Below are 24256 nucleotides of genomic sequence, written 5' to 3' on the forward strand. Positions count from 1 at the left end.
GTATATTTCATGCCACCATTTCACCGCCAAATGCGATCAAATAAAATTGTTAACTTTTTCACAAACTTTAGGTTTCTCACTGAAATTATTTACAAACAGCTTGTGCAATTATGGCACAAATGGTTGTAAATGCTTCTCTGGGATCCCATTTGTTCAGAAATAGCAGACATATATAGCTTTGGCATTGCTTTATGGTAATTAAAAGGCAGCTAAATGCCTCTGAGCACCACACTTGTATTATGCCCAGCAGTGAAGGGGTTAATTAGGTAGCTTGTAGGGTTAATTTTAGCTTTAGTGTAGAGATCACCATCCCACCCCTGATCCCTCTCAAACAGCTTTCTTCCCTCCCCCACCTAACAATTGTCACCGCCATCTTACATCTTAAGTACTGGCAGAAATTATGCCAGTATGAAAATAAAAGCTTTATCTTTTTTAATAATTTTTGTAAAAAATATATTTGCTGCAGTGTAGGTTCCCCCCTAACCCCCCAACCTAACTTATCCCCAAAAAAGCTCTCTAACCCTCCCCCCTCTACCTATTTCCCACCATCTTAGGTACTGGCAGCAGTCTGCCAGCACCCAGTTTGCTGCAAATGTGGCTAAAATAATTTTAAAGATGTTCAAAATGCAATTTTGAGGATTTATCAAATGCCAAGAGATGTTAAATTTGAAAAGGCAAAACTGACCTACTAAAAGTGTTGAAAAAGACTTGAAAATGGATTGTGATCGCCGAGAACTTTTTGGCCCCATAGGAGAAAAAGGGCTTTTAGCAAGGATCTAAAAATACATTTGCGAGTGCTGTCAGTAACTGATGAGGTAAGTGCTGTCATTCAGTCAGTTATTTAGGTAAGTGCTGTCAGTCAGTAATGAGGTAAGTGCTGTCAATCATTGATGAGGTAAGTACTGCCATTCAGTCCGTAATCAGGTAAGGGCTGTCAGTCAGTGATGAGGTAAGTGCTGTCAGTCAGTCCATAATCAGGTAAGTGCTGTCAGTCATTGATGAGGTAAGTGCTGTCAGTAATGAGGTAAGCGTGTTCAGGCAGTCGGTAAAGGGGTAAGTGCTGTCAGTAATGAGGTAAGTGCTGTCAGTAATAATGAGATAAGTGCTGTCAGTCAGTAATGAGGAAGTGTTGTCAGTAATAAATGAGGTAAGTGCTGACAGTCAGTCAGTAATGAGGTAAGTGTTGTCAGTAATGAGGTAAGTGAGGTCAGTAATTCGGTAATAATGAGGTAAGTGCTGTCAGTCAGTCAGTAATGAGGTAAGTGCTGTTAGTAATGAGGTAAGTGCTGTCAGTCAGTCAGTAATAAGGTAAGTACTGTCAGTAATGAGTTAAGTGCTGTCAGTCAGTCAGCAATAAGGAGGTAATTGCTGTCAGTAAAGAGGTAAGTGATGTAAGTGATGTCAGTATTAATGAGGTAAATGCTGTCAATCAGTAATAATGAGGTAAGTGCTGTCAGTAATGAGGTAAGTGCTGTCAGTAATAATGAGGTAAGTGCTGTCAGTCAGTACCAATGAGGTAAGTGTTGTCAATCAGTTAGGAGCTAAGTGAGGTCAGTTAGTAATGAGGTAAGCGTGCTCAGTCAGTAGTGAGTTAAGTGCTGTAAGTATAGCAGGTAAGGAAAGCATCAAAGCAAGTGACAGTCACGTTACGTCACAGCGTGCATCTCCTGTTACTCCGTGTGACTGACAGCTGCAGGGGGCGGGGTCACTCACTTTCTCCCTCTCAGCCTATGTCAATAACTGGCACAAGCCACGCCTATAGATGTAGCCCCGCACTTGTCCCTCCCTGTATGTAGACGAAAGTGCGGGGTCGAGCATGCGAGTTCACTGCTGACAAGATGGCGGGGTCCGGAGTATTAGGTTTAGCTGAGCTGCCAACTGATCCGCTGCTTCTTATACTGTCGCACCTGAATTACCGGGACTTGCTGAGGTGACTTCTTATACCCGTCCCCAGCCCTGTGCCACTTACCCTTGCTTAGTATCTGTCCCTGGGTGTTACCCCTTGCTTAGTATCTTCCCCTGCGTGTTACTTCTTGCTCGGTATCTGCCCCTTCGTGTTACCCCTTGCTCGGTATCTGCCCCTGCGTGTTACCCTTTGCTCGGTATCTGCCCCTGCGTGTTACCCTTTGCTCGGTATCTGCCCCTGGGTGTTACCCCTTGCTCGGTATCTGCCCCTGCGTGTTACCCCTTGCTCGGTATCTGCCCCTGCGTGTTACCCCTTGCTCGGTATCTGCCCCTGCGTGTTACCCCTTGCTCGGTATCTGTCCCTGCGTGTTACCCCTTGCTCGGTATCTGCCCCTGCGTGTTACCCCTTGCTCGGTATCTGCCCCTGCGTGTTACCCCTTGCTCGGTATCTGCCCCTGCGTGTTAGCCCTTGCTCGGCGTCTGCCCCTGCGTGTTAGCCCATTGCTCGGCGTCTGCCCCTGCGTGTTAGCCCATTGCTCGGCGTCTGCCCCTGCGCGTTAGCCCATTGCTCGGCGTCTGCCCCTGCGCGTTAGCCCATTGCTCGGCGTCTGCCCCTGCGCGTTAGCCCATTGCTCGGCGTCTGCCCCTGCGCGTTAGCCCATTGCTCGGCGTCTGCCCCTGCGCGTTACCCCATTGCTCGGCGTCTGCCCCTGCGCGTTACCCCATTGCTCGGCGTCTGCCCCTGCGCGTTACCCCCTTGCTCGGCGTCTGCCCCTGCGCGTTACCCCCTTGCTCGGCGTCTGCCCCTGCGCGTTACCCCCTTGCTCGGCGTCTGCCCCTGCGCGTTACCCCCTTGCTCGGCGTCTGCCCCTGCGCGTTACCCCCTTGCTCGGCGTCTGCCCCTGCGCGTTACCCCCTTGCTCGGCGTCTGCCCCTGCGCGTTACCCCCTTGCTCGGCGTCTGCCCCTGCGCGTTACCCCCTTGCTCGGCGTCTGCCCCTGCGCGTTACCCCCTTGCTCGGCGTCTGCCCCTGCGCGTTACCCCCTTGCTCGGCGTCTGCCCCTGCGCGTTACCCCCTTGCTCGGCGTCTGCCCCTGCGCGTTACCCCCTTGCTCGGCGTCTGCCCCTGCGCGTGTGTCACCCTCTGAATAATGATTTTTTTTCTTTTCAGTTGCAGTCTAGTCTGTCGACGACTCAACCAGTTATCTGCCCACGACCCCCTGTGGAAGCGGCAATGCCGGCTGTACTGGCTGTTGTCAGAGTGAGTGTGTGCTATACTGGGGCAACAGGGCCTGTATGAGATAAAGGGACCTGGGTTACCTATATGATCTGGTGTGGGTGGGCAGGGATACCTTAAGTAACTTGTTAGGCTTCCTTATTGCCACGGTCCGTCTCCCTGGGTGCTTTTTATTGTTGCGGTCTGTCTCCATGTTTTTTTTTTTTTTACTGTATAGCGCTGCACATTTGCGTTCTGTTAACGTGTTTTGTTTCATTTTCATACATGAGAAAACATATAAAGGCGGCACTCCTGGTAAAGTGAGACTCATTTTATTGAGGTAAAAACATCTGCAAAGTTTCGGGCTCCTGCCCCTTTATCAAGTGTTACTGATGGTTTTTAGCTCAATGAAGGATTTTTTTCGCTTTACCAGGAGTGCCCCCTTTATATTTTTTTTGGTCTGAGGGAGAGACCTAAACACACATTAACTGTGGTATTATGCTGATGTGAGTGCTGGTCTTGATTTGTATATCAACAGAAAGAGTCCGAAAACTCAGAGCTGGAAAGCAACATTCGAGGAATATTACAAAGACCTGGGCCGGTATATCCATCATTATGCAACTCTTAAGGCTGCATGGGATGCGCTGAAGGAGTATTTAGCTGAGCGTTGCCCACGCATGATAATTTCTTTAAAAGGTATTTGCACATGCTAAGTACCACATTTTGTTTACTGATAACTGCAGGGCCGTAGTATCAGCTGTTGGGCAGTACAGTCTGGGGCTTAGGGGTGAAGGCTGCAGATAGTATAGATATTTTTTGGGGGGAGTGAAGGCTGCAGACGGTATTGATATTGGGGGGGGGGGAGTGAAGGCTGCAGACAGGATAGGTTTTTGTGGGGGAGTGAAGGCTGCAGACAGTATTGATATGGGGGGGGAGGAGTGAAGGCTGCAGACGGGATTTATATATATATTTTTTTTTGGGTGGAGGAGTGAAGGCTGCAGAATGTACATAGACATCTATATAACATTTTCACCTTTTTACAGCGAGCGCTCAAGAAGAGGATCTGAATGATGTGGAGGAGCGAATTGGCTGCAAGCTTCCAGATGATTATCGCTGCTCTGCTCGTATCCATAATGGCCAAAAGCTAGTAGTACCTGGGTAAGTTCAGCTGGTGATTTAACAGGAAGATGTGCCATTCTGCAATGCTTGTACAGCTTATTCTTTTGTTTGGCCTGCAGGCTTATGGGCAGCATGGCGCTGTCTAATCACTATCGGTCTGAAGACCTACTGGATATAGACACGGCCGCAGGGGGCTTCCAGCGCAGGATGGGCCTCAGTCAGTGCCTGCCTATCACCTTCTGCATCCACACCGGACTTAGCCAGTACCTGGCACTGGCAGATGCTGAGGGAAGATGGCGCAATGAGGTCTTCTATCAATGCCCAGTAAGTGATGCTGTGTGTGGGCTGGAATTGGTCTCGCTGTGTAAAATGCATAGTTAGGGCTATTTCTCTTTGCCCAGGTATTAGTGGGGTTGTAACAGGTGGCACAGGTAGTGCAATTCTGGTAGCAGCACCAAGCAAAGGGTGTGGGGGCTTAGGTGTCAGTCTGCAGTTTTGTATATGGGTTATGTTTTTCACTCTCGTGGCCTGATCTTCTGGTGCACATTACGTGAGACTTCTGCTCAGTGCTCTAGTGATTAACATTAAAAAATGATGTACATTAGGGTTTAAATGTGAGCAGCCTCTCACTCCAACATAGGTCAGCAGCTAAGGGGTTAAAGGGACATCAAACTGCTGGGTACAGTAGCACAATTGCTATTCACTGAGCTATTTGTTTCCCTTCTGTGTCTGCAGCTGTCTTCAAATCCATTCTTATTTTAGCCCATTAAAAGTGCTCGTAAGTAAAGCTAAAAGTCTTCATACTGGGGGCTGCCCCTTTACAGAGGATAAACGCTTTTGTTGCTCCTGTGACAGAAGCTCTGCCTCTTCGCAGACGAGAAACGTTTTTGCTGTGCCTGTGACAGAAGTCCTGCCCCTTCAAAGATGAGAAGCGTTGCCCCTTCACAGAGGAGAAACGCTCTTGTTGCGCCCCGAGACAGAAGCACTGCCTCTTCACAGAGGAGAAACGCTCTTGTTGCGCCCCGATACAGAAGCACTGCCTCTTCACAGAGGAGAAACGCTCTTGTTGTGCCCCGAGACAAAAGCACTGCCTCTTCAAAGAGGAGAAACGCTCTTGTTGCGCCGTGCGACAGAAGTGCTGCCCCTTCGCAGAGGAAAAACATTGTAGGCTTTTTTGACAACTGTATTCTGCTCTTACTTTTTTGCACAATAGGGAGCAACAGCTTTAAATTTTGCCTTTATTTTTTTACTTCATTTAAAAATGTACAGCTCCCGCTCTATATTGTGCACCAAAAAGGCAAGAACGTCATTGGTCCATTTGCGCAATACTTCTGTGACCGGGATGCAATATGGTTGCTCCCAGTGTGAAGATTCTGAGCTTCTCTAGGTTTTGCAGGCACATTGCATGGCACGTAATTATGTTGTTGTCACTGTTACATTCTCATGTACAGAATAGTGAGAATTATACGTAATTACCCTAAAAAGCCCTTCAGCCACTGGTAACCCCCCTACACAACCGCTCAGCCACACAATAAACACTACTCCAAGTTCATTTAAAAAAATAAAAAAAATAATAAGCTCCATTTTTAAAAAATTTACTTTCATTCCTTTCCCTATAGAACATTTTAAGTTGTGATTAATTTAAATGACCAAACCGGATTATTTATGGGTGTGCTGTCAGAATTGAGCTCACATACGCTTATTGATCGGTTAAAGGGATACTAAACCCAATTTTTTTTTTTTCCTTTGGTGATTTAGATAGAACAAGCAACTTTCTAATTTACGCCTATTATTTATTTCTCTTCATTCTCTTGCTATCTTTATTTGAAAAAGCAGGAAGCTAACGCCAAGGAGCCTGCCCATTTTTAATTTGGCACTCTGGATAATAGAGCTTTAGCCACCAATCAACAAGCGCAACTCAGATGCTAAACAAAAAATGGGCTGGCTGCTAATCTTACATTCTTGCTTTTCTAATAATAGCAAGAGAAAAAGAAAAATTGTTAATATGAGTAAATTAGAAAGTTGCTTAATAGTGCATGTTCTATCTGAATCATGAAAGAAAAAAAATTGGGTTTAGTATCCCTTTTAATTTTGTGTTTAACCAATCGGATTTGAGTTGATCCAATTTTTTTTTTACATCTTTCCCATTTACAGTTGTGATGTTGTTAACCCATACCTTGCTGGTTACAATGTTTGTTTGCGTGAGTGTGGGTTGTAGTTAGGATAAAGTAGCTGTGAGCACACCATACTGTTGCCACCATGAGGTGGCTCTGTTATAGCGTCTTCCATAAGATCTATCCTGCAGTCTATAACCAGGGTTTTGTCCCTTTTTATTATATCTGCTCGACTGATTCTCTGATGTGCTTCTTCAGACCCAGTTATTGTCTTTCTGTATGAAGCTTTGCTTAGCCTTTCCCTGTTCACAAACTCCATTAGTTTCTCTGGCTTTCCCTACACTGTGTATAGCACAGTAGCGTTATATGGATTTGCTAACCCTGGAAAGCCACCTAGGATAATTTTTGTGCTGCTTATACTGGTTGGTGCAGGGTCTTTTCTATAGAACAAGTTTATCATGTGTGAAAAATCTCAGGCTCAGTGAACCGTGCTTAGCTGTGACTCTCCAGGTCTGTAAGTAAATAAAGATTCTGCATATGTCGCTAATGACGGGGCAGGCGGGGGCTGATGCCCCTTTAGCGGTGAGTGCTTTAGTTTTGTTCTACTAGATATCAGGGCACAGAGATCGCTCTGTCTAGGTCTGTAAGTAAAGATTCTGCATATGTCGCTAATGATGGGGCAGGCGGGGGGTGATGCCTCTTTAGTAGTCAGAGCTGTAGTTTTGTTCTACTAGATATCAGGGCACAGATTTCTCTGTCTCTCTAGGTATGTAAGTAAATAAAGATCAAGCATGTCGCTAATGATGGGGCAGGCGAGGGGGTGATGCCCCTTTAGTGGTGAGTGCTGTAACTTTGTTCTACTAGATATCAGGGCACAGATTTCTCTGTCTCTCTAGGTATGTAAGTAAATAAAGATTCTGCATATGTCACTAATGATGGGGCAGGCGAGGGGGTGATGCCCCTTTAGTGGTGAGTGCTGTAACTTTGTTCTACTAGATATCAGGGCACAGATTGCTCTGTCTAGGTCTGTGTTTGTGCCAGTAAAGTGCAGTAGCTGGCGTGTCTAGCAGTTCTGTAATGAAAGCAATAAACAAGCTCAGACATGGCACCTGCCAGTTCCTGTTGTGGCCGTTTGCTGTGTTTTGGCTGCTTTCAGAGTGGCTTCTCATCTACATATTAGCCTGTTCCTCCTATCTTGTGTCACGTGGGTAATGCACAGTGTGATAAATATACAGGGGGTCATGTGAGCAAGCCAAGGAAGTAATCTACACACAGTCTTGTTTATAAACCCCCATTGTGTGGGCACATCTAACACATGCAGATTTGTGTAAATTACAGGCTAATGCCACATCATGTAACACACTGAGCAGTGTCCTCATTTCCTTATCTCTCTAGAGCCTGTGCTGAGCAGGCCTGGAGGGGAGTGGCTCTGATGCTTGGGGCCCCACTCCTTATCTGCACAGCCAGGGTGCACTTACCTACAGCTGTTCAGTAGATAACATCCAGCTGACTCAGCAGATCTAATGACTTGTTTGTTGTATCGTGCCACTCCGGCTGACACCGTCCTGCATTTACTAAACTGAGCAGTCTGTGCCTGATAGGATCTAACTCTTGCAACTTACCTAAATGTGTAATTGTCACCCCTGGTGCTTTGTTCTCTCTGTGCTTCCATTTCATATGGTAAAGATGGCAGCTTGGGCACCTGTCCCCTGATGGAATTCTTCTTATTAGGTGTGTGTGTGAGCTGGTAACTGCCATATGCTGCTGTTGATAAATGTATCTTTTATTACAGAGCAGAAAACTGATAAGGTACAAAACAGAATACACTAAAGTATCCGAAGCAAAAATAGTCAGAGGCTCACAGTAACTGTACACAAGCACAGTGCACACACGTTCAGTACATACACAGTACGTGAGTATGCATCACTAGTGACGTTACACAAGCACAGTGCACACGGGGTCAGTACATACACAGTACATGAATATGCATCACTAGTGACGTTACACAAGCTCAGTGCACACAGGGTCAGTACATACAGTACGTGAGTATGCATCACTAGTGACGTTACACAAGCACAGTGCACACAGGGTCAGTACATACACAGTACGTGAGTATGCAGCACTAGTGACGTTACACAAGCACAGTGCACACAGGGTCAGTACATACACAGTACGTGAGTATGCAGCACTAGTGACGTTACACAAGCACAGTGCACACAGGGTCAGTACATACACAGTACGTGAGTATGCATCACTAGTGACGTTACACAAGCACAGTGCACACAGGGTCAGTACATACACAGTACGTGAGTATGCAGCACTAGTGACGTTACACAAGCACAGTGCACACAGGGTCAGTACATACACAGTACGTGAGTATGCAGCACTAGTGACGTTACACAAGCACAGTGCACACAGGGTCAGTACATACACAGTACGTGAGTATGCAGCACTAGTGACGTTACACAAGCACAGTGCACACAGGGTTAGTACATACACAGTACGTGAGTATGCAGCACTAGTGACGTTACACAAGCACAGTGCACACAGGGTCAGTACATACACAGTACGTGAGTATGCAGCACTAGTGACGTTACACAAGCACAGTGCACACAGGGTCAGTACATACACAGTACGTGAGTATGCAGCACTAGTGACGTTACACAAGCACAGTGCACACAGGGTCAGTACATACACAGTACGTGAGTATGCAGCACTAGTGACGTTACACAAGCACAGTGCACACAGGGTCAGTACATACACCGTATGTGAGTATGCAGCACTAGTGACGTTACACAAGCAGAGTGCACGCAGGTTTTTAGGGGGCGAGGTGGGCAGTTTTTTTTTTATTTTTATTTTTTTATTGTCCAAATCTCTGCATTGGCTTGGTAGTTAGACGCTCCGGAATTGCAAGCTATCTGTTGACTTGTAAGCTGGTCACTCAATATAGTGAGGTGTTTGTTAATCAAATTATTTGTATTGGCTGGGCAGTCGGTCTGTACCATATAGTGAGGTATTTGTTAGTTGAGCTGTATTGGCTAGGCAGTCGGTCACTGCCTGTTAGTTGAGCTGTTTGCATTGGTTGGGCAGTCAGTCTGTACCATATGGTAACTGTAGTTGAGCTGTTTGTTACTCCCTGTAGCGGGTTTCTTTATTGGCTGGGCAGTTGGTCAGTCCCCCTTTAATGAGTTCTCTTTATTGGCTTGCAAGTCAGTCCTCTGTAGCGAAGTCTCTGTATTGGTTGGGCATTCGGTTAATCTCATCTTTCAGCGAGGTGGCTGCTATACTTGGGCACTCCCTCATAGCAAGTTGATTGTATTTGCTGGACATATTTTGCTTTAATTGTACTTTCGGGAGTGTGGCACAAAGCACAATTTTTACACAAAAAAGAGGTACCTGATAAAGCGTACAGATTGACAGGGTTGCTACTGATGAACATTTTGATGCAGTATTATTTTACTCTTTTTGTGTTTTGGTTGTATTCTCAAGCACTTGGTAACACTATATGTGATCTATTTTTAGGACCAGACTGCACACAATCCTGCTGCACTTGATATGTTTATAACAGGTAGGTACCCAGGGCAGGTGTCTGTGCACTGATTTACATAGTCTAAGTGAATTTGATATTTGTTGCCTTTAGTGTTGTGTTAACAAGCAGACAATATTGCCTTTTTACCAGCCAGTATGGGATGGGGGGGCCTTGTATGAACAGACACATACATATCTTTTGATATGACAGTTGCTGATCCTGTCATGTGCTCTCTCGCTGTCAGGTACCTCATTTTCCCAGTGGTTTACATCGTATGTGCAGCACGTCATCTCAGGTGACTTCCCCATCATCCGAGACCAGATATTCAGGTAGTATGTACTGCTTACCACGTACTGAGTGAGAGCTTAAGTGCATCTGTTATGGCGACATGGGTGCGAGTGAGATCAAGTTAGCCGAATCATGATAGGCATATTGTAGCTACACAGTTGCAGGGTTGAAGCTCACAACTGCAGGTGTTTAGAAATAAATCTACAGCTTTTGACAGGAACATATATATGTATACATCCGTGACTTGTCTGTGTGATACCTGTGTGCCTATGGTGTGATGTAGTGAGGTACCACAGTGCTCTAACATTGACCCTTGGTTTGTGTGCCAGGTATGAGCATGACAAGGACTGTGTGGCGACTACAGATGAGATCTCGGTGTCTGTGTCTACATCTTTCCTGCCGGAGCTGAGCTCAATTCATCCCCCACATTACTTCTTTACCTACAGGATCCGGTAAGCAGAGGAGTGCATGAGGGGAGGGTTGTTTGTGCGCATGTAGCAGAAAAGTGAGTTGAGGGGAGGGTTGCTTGTGCGGGTGTAGCAGAGGAGTGCGTTACATGGAGGGTTGTTTGTGCTGGTGTTTGCACCTGATGTTGCCACACTAACCAGATGTTTTTACTAGAATGGAGATGTCTAAGGAAGCCCTGCCTGAGAGAGCCTGCAAGCTGGACAGCCGCTACTGGAGGATAACCAATGCAAAGGGCCACGTGGAGGAGGTTCGGGGCCCAGGTGTTGTAGGTAAAACTTAGTGCATGTGTTTTTGTTTCATATTTTATTTGGTTACTTGCTAAACAGCTGCTGTAAGGTAACTCATCTAGCGCACGTGGGCGAGAAGCGAGTGAACCAAGAAACTGTTTTATGCAAAACAACTGAAATGCGCATCAGCATATACAAGTATTAGCTTCTAGCAAAAGCTGTCAGGGGGAGCTTTTACTGTACACAGGCCCCAAGCCTGGTCTTGGCGTTCCAATAACATTATTACTTTGTATAAAAATATCCTGTAGATTTTGTTAGCATGTTGTTGCCCCAAGTATTTCTGTAGCTTCCACCAGCCCTGTTTTGGCAAACACAACACCCCTGACCACCTTGCTCTGTTGGCAACAGAAGATGTAGATCCTGCAGAGAGATATAATACCCGGGCCATTTCTTGCCCAGTAACTGCACACCTGTTGCTGGCGGAAGTGTGAACAATTTCAGCATATCAGAAGGTTCAAGAAAAATAAATAAATCTGATTTGGATATTTTATTATAGTGGTGCGCATATGTACAGACGTCTGATGTACATTTCTTTCTAATGGCAGGGAGAGTCAACAAACTCATTAATTACTGTTGGCAATACAACACCTGGCCACCAGACGGGGGCAAAGACACCCCAGCCAAAGCTATAAGTATCCCTCCCACTTCCTCCAATCTCCCAGCAATTCTTTGCCTAGACTACTGAAAGGGGGTAGGCAGAGATTGTGATGTGAAGAAATTGGATCTTAAAGGGACATTAAACACTTTCACATAGTAATATAAAATGATAAATATTATATATAAAAAAAAAAGTCCCCCTTTTCCTGTAATTCAATTCTGAAATTGTGAGCTTTTCAGTTCCTGTTAGAAATGGAACTGACCAGATCGCAGGAATTGCAGAGGCTCCATACCTGGATTATATCTTAATCCAGGCTCCGTCTTTTTTTCTTTTGCAAACTCTCATCATTCTTTCTTATGTTTCCTTCGGCCCCATGGTTGGAAATTAATCTGAGCTAGAGATTGCTTGTTCCATTTCCAGGGGTTTCTGGGAACCATTTTTAGATTTGGCCTCTATGAAGATCCCTTTGTCGGATCATTCTCAAGCCAGACTTCTTTCTTCCTTTTTGGTTTCAGTCCTCGGGTTATCCCTCGGTAATCCAATGTATGGTAGTGGTGGGTCTTCTGGTGACAGCATACAGATTTTTTCCTTTGCATGCTTCTGCCTGAGATCTTTACATATATGTACGCTTAAAGGGACAGTCAACACCAGAATTTTTTTTGTTTAAAAAGATAGATAATCCCTTTATTACCCATTCCCCAGTTTTGCAAAACCAACACATTTATATTAATACACTTTTTACTTCTGTGACTAACTTGTATCTAAGCATCTTCTGACTGCCCTAATCACATGACTTTTAGTTATTATCTACTGACTTGCATTTTAGCCAATTAGTGTTTTTCAAAATTGTTTTTCAAAATTGTTGATAAAAGTAAATTGGAAAGTTGTTTAAAATTGCATGCCCTATTTGAAAAATGAAAGTTTTTTTTTGGGACTTGACTGTCCCTTTAATGAGTGGAACTCCTGACTCTGGGCATGCGTTGTCACGGATACCAGACAGCTAAGGCTACCCCCTACAACCTCACAAGTAGTAAGAAGTGAATACAGCGCCAACAAGAGGTCAAGGGATAAATATACTCACAGAGAGATAAAAGAAGATTATTTAATGAACCATGTTAAAAAGCATCAGTAATAAAAGACTATATATAAAAAATGTGAAAAGCACATATAAATAAAATTACAAATACAGGAATATCTTACAGAAGCGGCTCAAAGGGCCAAAGCTGATAATTACAATAAAAACAGAGGTAATAACAGGTGATCGGTGTGAGTGGTACACAAGAATAAGAGTGTATACTGATAAAACAGAATTAGCCTAAGTACAACTGTAGCAAGTGCATCAAGCAAAAAACTAATAAACAATAATACAAACAATAGTGTTCAAAATTAGTGTTACAAAAATAGTGTTCCAAAAAATAGAAAAATGCACTGCAGTGCAAAAAAAGGGGGTAGCAAAATAATTGTATAGATACAATCAAATAGTGAGTGAGTGCAAATGGATATAAAAATGCTAGCTACTTAATCCAGTGAGGTTAAGATATAATTGAATAAAATACACAATATGCAATAACATAAAAAATAAAAAATAATAAAATATAAAATATAATCCAAAAAAGTGTTCAAAAAGTTGATCAACAAATGTTAGTGAAGAACAAAAATAAGTCAATCAAAACTAAAAAATGGAAAAAATGGGTGATGAAAAGCAAGGTGAAAGTGAGGAAATTGATTCCTTCCAGTGTTAGTTACTTTAACAGATCCAAATTCCTGAGTGTGGTTGCTGAAGTAGCTGAATGGATCCTAGCACCTGTCAGCTGCTCCTATGGTATCCTAAAAAGTGTCCCTGTAAAAAAAAGAGAAATTCACAACATAGTGTATCCAATATGAGAATGAAGTAAAGATTAAAGTAATGCTTACCAATATGTCAACGCGTTTCTGCCCTCAAAAAAGGGCCTTTCTCAAGACTAGAATATTGGTAATGGCAGCTGTCCTTATATACAGTTTAGAAGTAGCCTATATGGTAGTTTAATTGATTAATTGTATTGTTTGGGCGCCAAATCCCTCCACTTCCTGTGTAACATCTAAAAGATTCCCCCATAAAGTGTAGCATCACTTCCTGTGTAACATCTAAAAGATTCCCCTCCACTTCCAGTGTAACATCTAAAAGATTCCCCCATAAAGTGTAGCATCACTTCCTGTGTAACATCTAAAAGATTCCCCTCCACTTCCTGTGTAACATCTAAAAGATTCCCCCATAAACTGTAGTATCACTTCCTGTGTAACATCTAAAAGATTCCCCCATATGGCAAACCGGAAGTATATAAATTTTCCCGGATTAATTTTATACATATCTAAATATATAGGTAATTCAAAAGGCATGTATATGGCCTTAGATTTATCCAGTTGTTTCTTTCTCAATTGCCGGTATCTTTGTTTTGGCTTACCAGTTTCAAGCCCAATATCGGAGCTACCCGGTAGTGACGTAAACGTTGACGTCATTTCCGGTCCGGCGATATTACATAGACAGGCCGCTAGCAACATTAGCATGCTGTACAATGCTAATATATGCGGCTGTCAGTTACGCCTCCCATCTAGTATATTAAATCCTTAGAGAGCCCTGGGCTTGAAACTGGTAAGCCAAAACAAAGATACCGGCAATTGAGAAAGAAACAACTGGATAAATCTAAGGCCATATACATGCCTTTTGAATTACCTATATATTTAGATATGTATAAAATTAATCCGGGAAAATTTATATACTTCCGGTTTGCCATATGGGGGAATCTTTTAGATGTTACACAGGAAGTGATGCTACACTTTATGGGGGAATCTTTTAGATGTTACACAGGAAGTGGAAGGGAATCTTTTAGATGTTACACAGGAAGTGATACTACACTTTATGGGGGAATCTTTTAGATGTTACACAGGAAGTGGAGGGGAATCTTTTAGATGTTACACAGGAAGTGATGCTACACTTTATGGGGGAATCTTTTAGATGTTACACAGGAAGTGATACTACACTTTATGGGGGAATCTTTTAGATGTTACACAGGAAGTGGAGGGGAATCTTTTAGATGTTACACAGGAAGTGATGCTACACTTTATGGGGGAATCTTTTAGATGTTACACAGGAAGTGGAGGGGAATCTTTTAGATGTTACACAGGAAGTGATGCTACACTTTATGGGGGAATCTTTTAGATGTTACACAGGAAGTGGAGGGATTTGGCGCCCAAACAATACAATTAATCAATTAAACTACCATATAGGCTACTTCTAAACTGTATATAAGGCCAGCTGCCATTACCAATATTCTAGTCTTGAGAGAGGCCCTTTTTTGAGGGCAGAAACGCGTTGACATATTGGTAAGCATTACTTTAATCTTTACTTCATTCTCATATTGGATACACTATGTTGTGAATTTCTCTTTTTTTTACAGGGACACTTTTTAGGATACCATAGGAGCAGCTGACAGGTGCTAGGATCCATTCAGCTACTTCAGCAACCACACTCAGGAATTTGGATCTGTTAAAGTAACTAACATTGGAAGGAATCAATTTCCTCACTTTCACCTTGCTTTTCATCACCCATTTTTTCCATTTTTTAGTTTTGATTGACTTATTTTTGTTCTTCACTAACATTTGTTGATCAACTTTTTGAACACTTTTTTGGATTATATTTTATATTTTATTATTTTTTATTTTTTATGTTATTGCATATTGTGTATTTTATTCAATTATATCTTAACCTCACTGGATTAAGTAGCTAGCATTTTTATATCCATTTGCACTCACTCACTATTTGATTGTATCTATACAATTATTTTGCTACCCCCTTTTTTTGCACTGCAGTGCATTTTTCTATTTTTTGGAACACTATTTTTGTAACACTAATTTTGAACACTATTGTTTGTATTATTGTTTATTAGTTTTTTGCTTGATGCACTTGCTACAGTTGTACTTAGGCTAATTCTGTTTTATCAGTATACACTCTTATTCTGGTGTACCACTCACACCGATCACCTGTTATTACCTCTGTTTTTATTGTAATTATCAGCTTTGGCCCTTTGAGCCGCTTCTGTAAGATATTCCTGTATTTGTAATTTTATTTATATGTGCTTTTCACATTTTTTATATATAGTCTTTTATTACTGATGCTTTTTAACATGGTTCATTAAATAATCTTCTTTTATCTCTCTGTGAGTATATTTATCCCTTGACCTCTTGTTGGCGCTGTATTCACTTCTTACTACTTGTGCATATTTTTTGGAGGTTGGTTAGGATCTCTGTTTGGATACAGCTTGGGGATTACCTTAGCGCTTGTACACACACTCTTTTTCCCCTACAACCTCACCCCTGTTGTGTGTTTTTTTTTTTTTTTTTTTTTTATTGAAAGATTTTTCAGTGTCAAACAAAGAACCAATACAAAGAAATTGTATACATGATGATAATCAAACTACAGATAATAACACCTTTTTTGTATAGAAATATATACGATGACGGTCAAGATATAAATAGTCAAACCCTTTGCTTATGGATCATAAATAGTCGTATGGGTATTTTCTAATAACACGTATAAAAAATAAACCTTAAGTATACATTTTGCACAACTGGTTCAGGAGAAATCAAACATATATATAATTTACGTATGGTACATCATATGAATTCTGAAATGTAGTAATATGTCAAGCATAAGAAGAAAAAAAAAACATAGCTATAGATTGTAGTCTAATTCTGTGAAACCATAAGGTAGTAATAGGTGGATTTTCGGATCCTCCTATAGGGATAATGGGTAGTTGAAAAGATCTGAGCGAGATGCAGAGGGGAAGATTAAGAATAAAAGGAGGGGGAGAGGGGAGGAGGAGAAAAAAAAAATCCCCTTCCTTTTCTTTTCTCCCCTTAAGGGGGAGGGGGGAGGGAGGTGACGTATGGGGAGGATAGATCCTTCCCTTAAGATTAAAAATGGCCAAAGCCAAGGGATCTTAACCTTTTATGTAACCAAGTATCCCATATTAGCCAGTAGGTGTCCATCTGATCAATCGAATTAAAGAAAAATCTCTCCATATTGGACATGTAGTTTATTACTGCGAAGATTTCTACTAAACTAGGAGGTTCAAGAGATATCCAGGCTCGTGCGATGCACAACTTAACCGCTGTATGTATGTATGTGTGTGTGTGTGTGTGTGTATATGTGTATATGTATGTGTATATATATATATATATATATATATATATATATATATATATATATATATATATATATATATATATATATATATATATATATATATATATATATATATAATCTCAGCAATCACTTGAGGTGACACTTGAGGCATATCACTTCCTATAATATGTAACAAAGCGTTGGCGGATGAGATCTCAGGGATAAAGTTCAGTGAGTTAGAGTCCCGTGATCTCTCTCCACATTGGGGCTATTTTCGGGCATTCCCACCATATATGTAAATATGAGCCAACTATACCACATCCTCGCCAACATAACGGCAAAGCTGTGGGATACATTTGAGCTAGTCTAGCAGGAGTCCTATGCCACTTGAGTAGCACTTTAATGTATACTTCTAACATAGTGACGCAATGTATAATTTTTTTGGTTAACACAATAGCGCCTTCCCATTCATGGTCCGAGAAATTAGTACCGATTTCCCTGTTACATGGTTTATATTGCCACGGCACCTCCATAGTAAGATCTGATAAAAGAAGGTTATAATGAATTGTAAGAGGTTTGGGGTGTTTGGATTCACTTTTCTATCTTATCTCCCACGGAGTGGGCTTCCGAAGGGAAGCCACAAGAAACCCCCATGCCCTCAGAAAACTGAGGACCCTGAGGGACTCAAACGGGAACCATGGCGGAGCTGGTTCAAATCTAGTAGGTACCAGGGACAGATCAAATGACAGATTTTGGTCAAAGAAATCTCCAATGGTCGAAAATCCCTTCAATCTCCATTCTCCCTAGTGGACATTTTGAAGATCCCAGAATAAACCTGCAATGTGGTGTACCAGCGAAGGTTGGGGGGCAATCAATATTCTACGTCTCAGAGATTGCCAAATTGATAAATGGTGCTGTATTATGTAGAGAGGAGGAAAGCTTCCCTGTGTTTGGGATCCAAATTAAATCTGGGAGTTCTAATTCTCCTGGTAGCCCAGACTCCTCCAAATGATACCAACCTGGTTTATCCTCCTTCAACCCCCATTCAGTGACATGTGATAGCCTTGCTGCTTCATAGTAAGTTAAGATATTGGGAGCCGCTACGCCTCCCTGAGGGAGTGGCCGATGTAGTGTATTGTGGGCTATTCTATGTGCTTTGTGTTGCCAAATGTAATCTAGGAATAATTTATGTATGTTAAACAAAGTAGAATGCGGAACATTAAGCTGAATACATCAGAATAAATAAAGCTCCTTCGGGAGTAATGACATTTTAACCGAGACAACTCTCCCTAACCAAGATAGTTCTTTAAAGTCCCATTTTGCAAAGAGTTGCTTAAGATTGGAAATAAGGTAGTTATAATTGTCTCTAATTATCTGATCTGGTTTGGAACTTAGGTAAATACCTAGATGTTTCAAGTGTTGAGTTGACCAGGGAAACGGAAAGGTAGATTTTAAGCCGTATTAAAGTGGATTTGTCAATCTGGATGGGGTACCCTTCCGTCTTTTTATAGTTCATTTTGTAATAGCTTATAGCCCCAAAGTGGCGAATCACATCAAAGATTGCTGGGATGGAAGTCATTGGTTCTGACAGTAACAAGGTCACATCGTCTGCAAAAAGGACTATTTTTTTTCTGAGGGGCTCAAAAGAGGAACCCCAACATTCAAATTGGATTGTCTAATCTTCTGTGCGAAAGGCTCCATCGTAAAGTGCGAAAATGAGAGGGGACAATGGGCAACCTTGTCTGGTACCGTTGGAAATCGGAAATTCCGAAGAACAGAAACCCATTCCCTTGACTCTAGCATGTGGAGCTGAATATAGAGTTTGAATTGCTATGATGAAGAGTTCGGGGATCCCAAAGGATCTAAGGATCTCCCATATGTACTCCCATCTGACCCTGTCGAAGGCCTTTTCGGCATCTAGCAACAAGGCCACCATTGGAAAAGTGAGACGTTGTGCTTCCGTGAATACTGAGATTAATCTTCTAGTATTATCCGGGCCTTGTCTTCCCAGCGTGAACCCCACCTGATAACAATGTAATATCGTTGGTAGTAAGTGAACAATCCTATTTGCTATGAGTTTAGAGTACAATTTAATGTCAAGGTTGATAAGAGAGATGGGACGATAATTGCTGCAATCAGTCTCTTTCCCTGGTTTCGGTATAGGAATGATGGTGGCCTCCAGGAACTCCCTGCGCATTTGCCCTGTCTCGCGAATCTCATTAAAAAGAGTCCTCAGTACTATAGCTATTAGTGGTTTCAGTTTCTTGTAAAATGCCCCCGTAAATCCATCTGGCCCAGGAGCCTTGTTATTTTGAATTTGTTCCAAGACTGTCTCAACCTCTTCTGAAGAGAATGGCTGTATAAGCGACTCTCTACAATCCTCTGACAGCTGTGGGAGGTTTAAGGTTGATAAGAAGTGCTTAATATCTTGAGATGACATTGCCTCAGGGCATTCATGTTCCGCAATGTTGTATAGCTTCGAATAAAATTCTGCAAACATCACCCCAACATCTGCAGGAGTATATGCTTTCTGTCCCTTATAAGAGAGGGTATTCTTGCTGCCGCTGCTCGTTGCCTTAGTTTTTTTGTGAGAAGCGCATCTGCTTTATTGCTTTTTGAATACATGAGCTGTTTAAATCGCAATGCGGCCTCTTGAACTCTTTCGATTTCCCTTCCTTTAATGAGGGCCTTGAGTTGGAACAATTTGTCTGAGAGAGCCTGTGTAGGGTTGGATTTATTTAACCTATCCGTCTCCCTTAGGTCACACATCAATTTGCCTGATGGTGCTCCCCTATCTTTTTTAATTTTGGCCAGTTTGCTAATACAAAATCCTCGAATGTATGCTTTGAAAGCAGCCCATCTAATTTGGTGGGAGGTACTCCCCTCCGGGTTGTCCCGAAGGAAGTCCATGGTTGTCTCTTGTAGAGACCCCGAAAATAAGGGGTCAGCCCACAGGACTTGAGGGAGTTTCCAGCTCGGTCTAGAGGATAGGGACGTCTTCCCTAGTAAAGCAATAGTGACTGCATCATGATCCGACCAGGGACAGGAGGAGATTTTAGCAGTACGTATACCGTTTAGAGTCCAAGAGTCAGTAAAGAAATAGTCTATACGGGAGTAAGATCTGTGAGTTGGAGATGGATAGGAGTAGTCTTTATCTGTGGGGTGAAAGGAACGCCAAATATCAAAGAGTTGATGCTGATACACATTAAATCCCGAAACTTCGGGCAGATAGATTAGTGTGGACATCGCTAGAGCCCGGTTTGGAGAATTTCTTATCTAGATCAGGGTCCCAGATGTGATTGAATTCTCCTCCTATAAGGAGGGTCCCTTATTTTGTCAACTAAGTCCAGAGTTTTTCTAAGAAATTTCAATTGACCTTGGTTGGGAGCATATATATTTACCAACGTAAAAGGCAGTTATTTTATTTGCACACTAGCATTAAATATCTCCCCTCTACGTCTTGTTCAATGTGTAAACATTGAAAAGAGAGACTTTGATTGATCAAAATGGCTACCCCTCTGCTTTTATTGATATGGAATGCTGCATACGTCACCGGGAAAAGTGGAGTCCTCAATCTCAACTCATCTCCCTTTACCCAATGGGTCTCTTGTAGAAATCCTACATCAGTTTTTTGCGAGAAAAGTTACCTCACTAATAAGCTCCTTTTCGTTGGCGAATTTAACCCCCTAGTGTTCAAAGTGGTTTCTAGATTGTAAGTTCCCACGGGAATAGGGCCCTCAATCCCTCCTGTATGTGTTTGCAAAATTTGTCCAGTATCTTACAAGTCTTGTATTGTTTTATCTAAATGAATTGTATCCATGGACAGCGCTGCAGAATATGTTGGCGCTTAATAAAGTATAATAATAATAAAAGTAATAGGGGGACAGTATGACATGATTTCGATTTCTTTGGTCAGTGGCCCAAGGGGAAGAAGAAGAGAAAAAAAAAAAAGGGGTGGGGGTGGGTGAAGTTGGATTAAGGAAGGAAGAAAAAGTCTAGTAGATGACTAACGAGTGGGAAAAAGCTAGAGGTTTTATGTAGACCTAAGGAAGAAGAAAAAAAAATGAAATAGAAATTGGGGATGAAGTGAACTAGGGGATCCGCATCAAATATATTATTAGAAATATATTATAGTTTACAACTAGACACAATCAAGACCGTCTTGAAATATACAATAAACGGACAAGGAACAAAAAAATATACAGATGTACATGAACACAGTAAATACATTTCTACAGGATATATTTTCCGTTGCTTACGGAGTAAGCTCATAGGAGTCCAAAATTGGGGAAGGGAATTTTGGGTAATGGCATATATTTCTTTATCCAAAGGAATAAGGGGGATTAAGGGAGTAAAGGGGATAATGGGGGGGACTAGGCCTACTAGTCTCCGGTAGTTCTGGTTCTTTCAAAATAAAGGCCTGTCTTCCGAGGGGCCAAAGTTTAGAATTAAATTAGGAAAAGTATGTGATGTCTCGTGAGATAACTAAGATTATTAGGGGTCTTGTTTTGACTATTGGAGGGAGGGGCTGGGAACATTTCTTGTGCTGCCAGTTCCAGGGCATAACCCTGGAATACCAGAATTCACATAGAACACAAATACAACATTTTACAACAATATATCAAGAACAGTAAAGTATTCGGTTGGGAATAAACATGTAGGCCTAAAAAGCATGACCTTGTTAAACATGATGTAGTACAGCTTTTGGAAACCCTCCAAGGTCCCCATAGTGCATTAGAATTAGCTATCAAGGAGGCCCTGCTGTAGCCATTGCAACTGCCCTAACCTGAAGATCTCGGGGACAACTGTTCTCTAATTAGGGATATGTTTTTAGTACCAAGAACATAATTCAGCTCAGGTCTATATATCTCACCTAAGGGGTTCTTTGCTAAGGCCTGGTATAGCTCACTTGGTTGATATTCCTTCTGAGTTAGCCTAGGTGTGGGTTAGCTGGAGTCTCGGGTGGTGGGCCATAATGTGCCTCAATCGAGGCTTCCATAATTTGACATCTCGATCCACCTTGTACTAATTTTAAGGGTGACTAATGGCTATATTATATTTAGACTCTGGTTTCAACTCAGAGGTTTAGTGTGGTGTACCTTAGAATTACGGGACTTAAATAAGTGACGGCAGGGCCCATCCTATAGCGACTTATATTAGCGTAACCAAGATATCACAAAAATTGAAAAAACAATATACTTTACTATGTGGTTTTAAAAGATATGGAGAGAAAATGTAAAACATTTTACAAACATGTATCAGGAACAGAAGAATAATTGGCTGTGAATAAACGGGTAGGCTTGAGACATGACCGTGATAAGCAACGTGAGGTAGTAGCTGAAAACCTCATATGATCTCTCTAAAGTTCTACCTAAGGAGTCTCTTGTTAAGGCTATTAATAGCTTATGTGATTGAGTGTCCCTCTGAGCTTGCCCAAGTGTTGGTTATGTGGAATCCTGGATGATGGACTATGATGTGCCTCAGTCAGTGCTTCCGTAAGGGATAGCTGCCCAAGCATCCGAAGACTAATTGAGTGGGTGACTAGTGGGTATATTGTATGTAGGCATCGGTTTTAACTCTAAGGTCTAATGTAATGTATCTAAGTATTTCGGGACTTAAGTAAGTGGCATTAGGGCCTACCCTTCCACCGCTTCTAACAGAGTAAACTAGATAACAAAATTGAGAAAACATTGGAATTAAATAAAAATATACGTTACTATTCAGGTCTCTGGTATTGATAGCAATAAGTCCCAAGAAACGGAGCCAAGGTCACAGTGTCTCAGTCCAGAGTGGAAACCAAGTCCTGGTTTTGACGTTTGGCACTCGGGGATTGTGATCTCTGTGGAAGAGGATCCCATTGTCTAGCTGTGGGGCTAAGCCTCTCAGGTCTGGGATGTCCTGGGTGTGAAGATCTCGAGTTCCAGTGGGTCTAATTGGCTGTATATCCAAGGGTCCCTAAGAACCCTGGAACCATCTATCCAGAAGATCTCTGCCTCGGGAAGGATCATCCAGAGTGATCAGCGAGCCATCTTTGTGTATAAGCAGCTTTGTTGGGTGCCCCCAACAGTATTTTAATCCCTCTTTTCCTAAGAGCGACTGTAGTTTCCCGAAGATGCTCTTTTCTTCATCGTATATTGGGAAAGTTCTGGGAAGACCTGTATATGTCTGACCCCTTCAGGCAAGGAGGAGGTATTGAAGGCTGCTTTGAGTATTTGCTCTTTATATGTGAAATAATGGAAACACACTATTGTGTCTTGCGACTTATCGGCTGAAACATTCCTTCCCCTTGGAAGTCTATGTGCTCTGTTGATGAGAGATTCAGATTGATTTGTAGCTGGTTTGAGATGTTTACAATATTCTAAGATGAAATCTCCAAGTACGCTGGGTGACACTTCCTCCGATATGCCCCGGAACCTAAGATTGTTCCGTCTCGTGCAATCCTCGAGATCCTCTACTTTCGCTTCAATAATGTCCACATGGTGCACTATATGCTGTGAGCAAGTTTGCCTGTTCTATTGCAAGGTCTTCTTGCTTGCGTACTAGAGCTTCAGGGCGTCCACTAATAGCTCCAATGTCCCTTCGCAACTCAGCCACGAGCCTTGAATTGTTTTAGTAAGGGTCCCTTCGAGATTTTTCATTCTTTCGGTTAATGTGTCTACTATTGCTGACACAGTTGTTCCATCCATAGTTGTCACAGAAGTTGACACCTGTGCTGGATTGGGAATCAGGGACTCAGGTTAGGGGCTCGCCCCAGAACTGTGAGAGTTATTATCAGTGAGAATAGCAGCCTTGAAGTGATCTGCAAAACCGTGCTGGTTTTTCTTCTTGGGCTTTTAAGTCCAAAGCTTCTGGGTAACAGATCTGTAGGGCGGCTATTTGGTCCTCCATATATGATTTTCAAGATTCTAAGACTTTACTCCCAAATTACGCCTCAGCCGAGGTAAAAACAGCAAAGTGCATCAAGTGGTGGCGCCTTCAGTTTAGGTCTGCCTGCCTTATTTTTCCCTCCCTATATTTATTCTGTGTCCTCTTTAGCTTGGGTATTGGATCCCCAAAAGTAATGAAATGAATTTGTGTACTATCCCTGCCATTAGAAAGAAAATAAAATTTTTGCTTACTTGATGATTTTTTTTTTTTTTCTTGACAGGGAGAGTCCAAGAACCCGCCCTGTTAAAATGTATTTCTGGCGGCAGTTATTACTTTTTCTTCCGGCACCTCTATACCCTTAGTGTTTCTCTTACTTTTCCTTTCCCTCTGCTCTAATTACTGGGGGATTGGTGGAAGTGGGAGGGATACCTTATAGTTTTGGCTGGGGGTGTCTTTGCCTCCTCCTGGTGGCCAGGTGTTGTATTCCCACTAATGAATTAATTTGTAGACTCTCCCTGCCAAGAAAGAAAATTTATTGGGTAAGCATACATTTTGTTTTTTTGCAGATGATACAAAGTTGTGTAAGGTCATTAGGCCAGTGCAGGATGAAATTGCTAAGGGGATCTTCAAAAATCAGAAGAATGGGCAGGTAAATGGAAAATGAGATTTACTACTAGAAAATGCAAGGTTCTACATTTTGGAAA

General features: G+C 42.3%; 1 protein-coding gene across 1 annotated transcript in view; it reads left to right on the top strand.

Annotated features, from left to right (window-relative positions):
• Positions 1–1765: 1765 nt before the first annotated feature.
• Positions 1766–24256, top strand: part of FBXO3 (F-box protein 3) — a 286571-nt gene continuing 264080 nt past the window's right edge. The window contains exons 1-9 of the mRNA XM_053689329.1: positions 1766–1930; positions 3077–3166; positions 3660–3817; positions 4165–4279; positions 4360–4564; positions 9877–9922; positions 10128–10212; positions 10501–10623; positions 10793–10908. Coding sequence (XP_053545304.1) covers positions 1839–1930; positions 3077–3166; positions 3660–3817; positions 4165–4279; positions 4360–4564; positions 9877–9922; positions 10128–10212; positions 10501–10623; positions 10793–10908 — 1030 coding nt within the window. The 5' untranslated portion in view covers positions 1766–1838. The remainder of the gene's footprint in view (positions 1931–3076; positions 3167–3659; positions 3818–4164; positions 4280–4359; positions 4565–9876; positions 9923–10127; positions 10213–10500; positions 10624–10792; positions 10909–24256) is intronic.

Source organism: Bombina bombina, chromosome 7, assembly GCF_027579735.1.
Source record: "Bombina bombina isolate aBomBom1 chromosome 7, aBomBom1.pri, whole genome shotgun sequence".
In the NCBI taxonomy this organism is placed as follows: domain Eukaryota; kingdom Metazoa; phylum Chordata; class Amphibia; order Anura; family Bombinatoridae; genus Bombina; species Bombina bombina.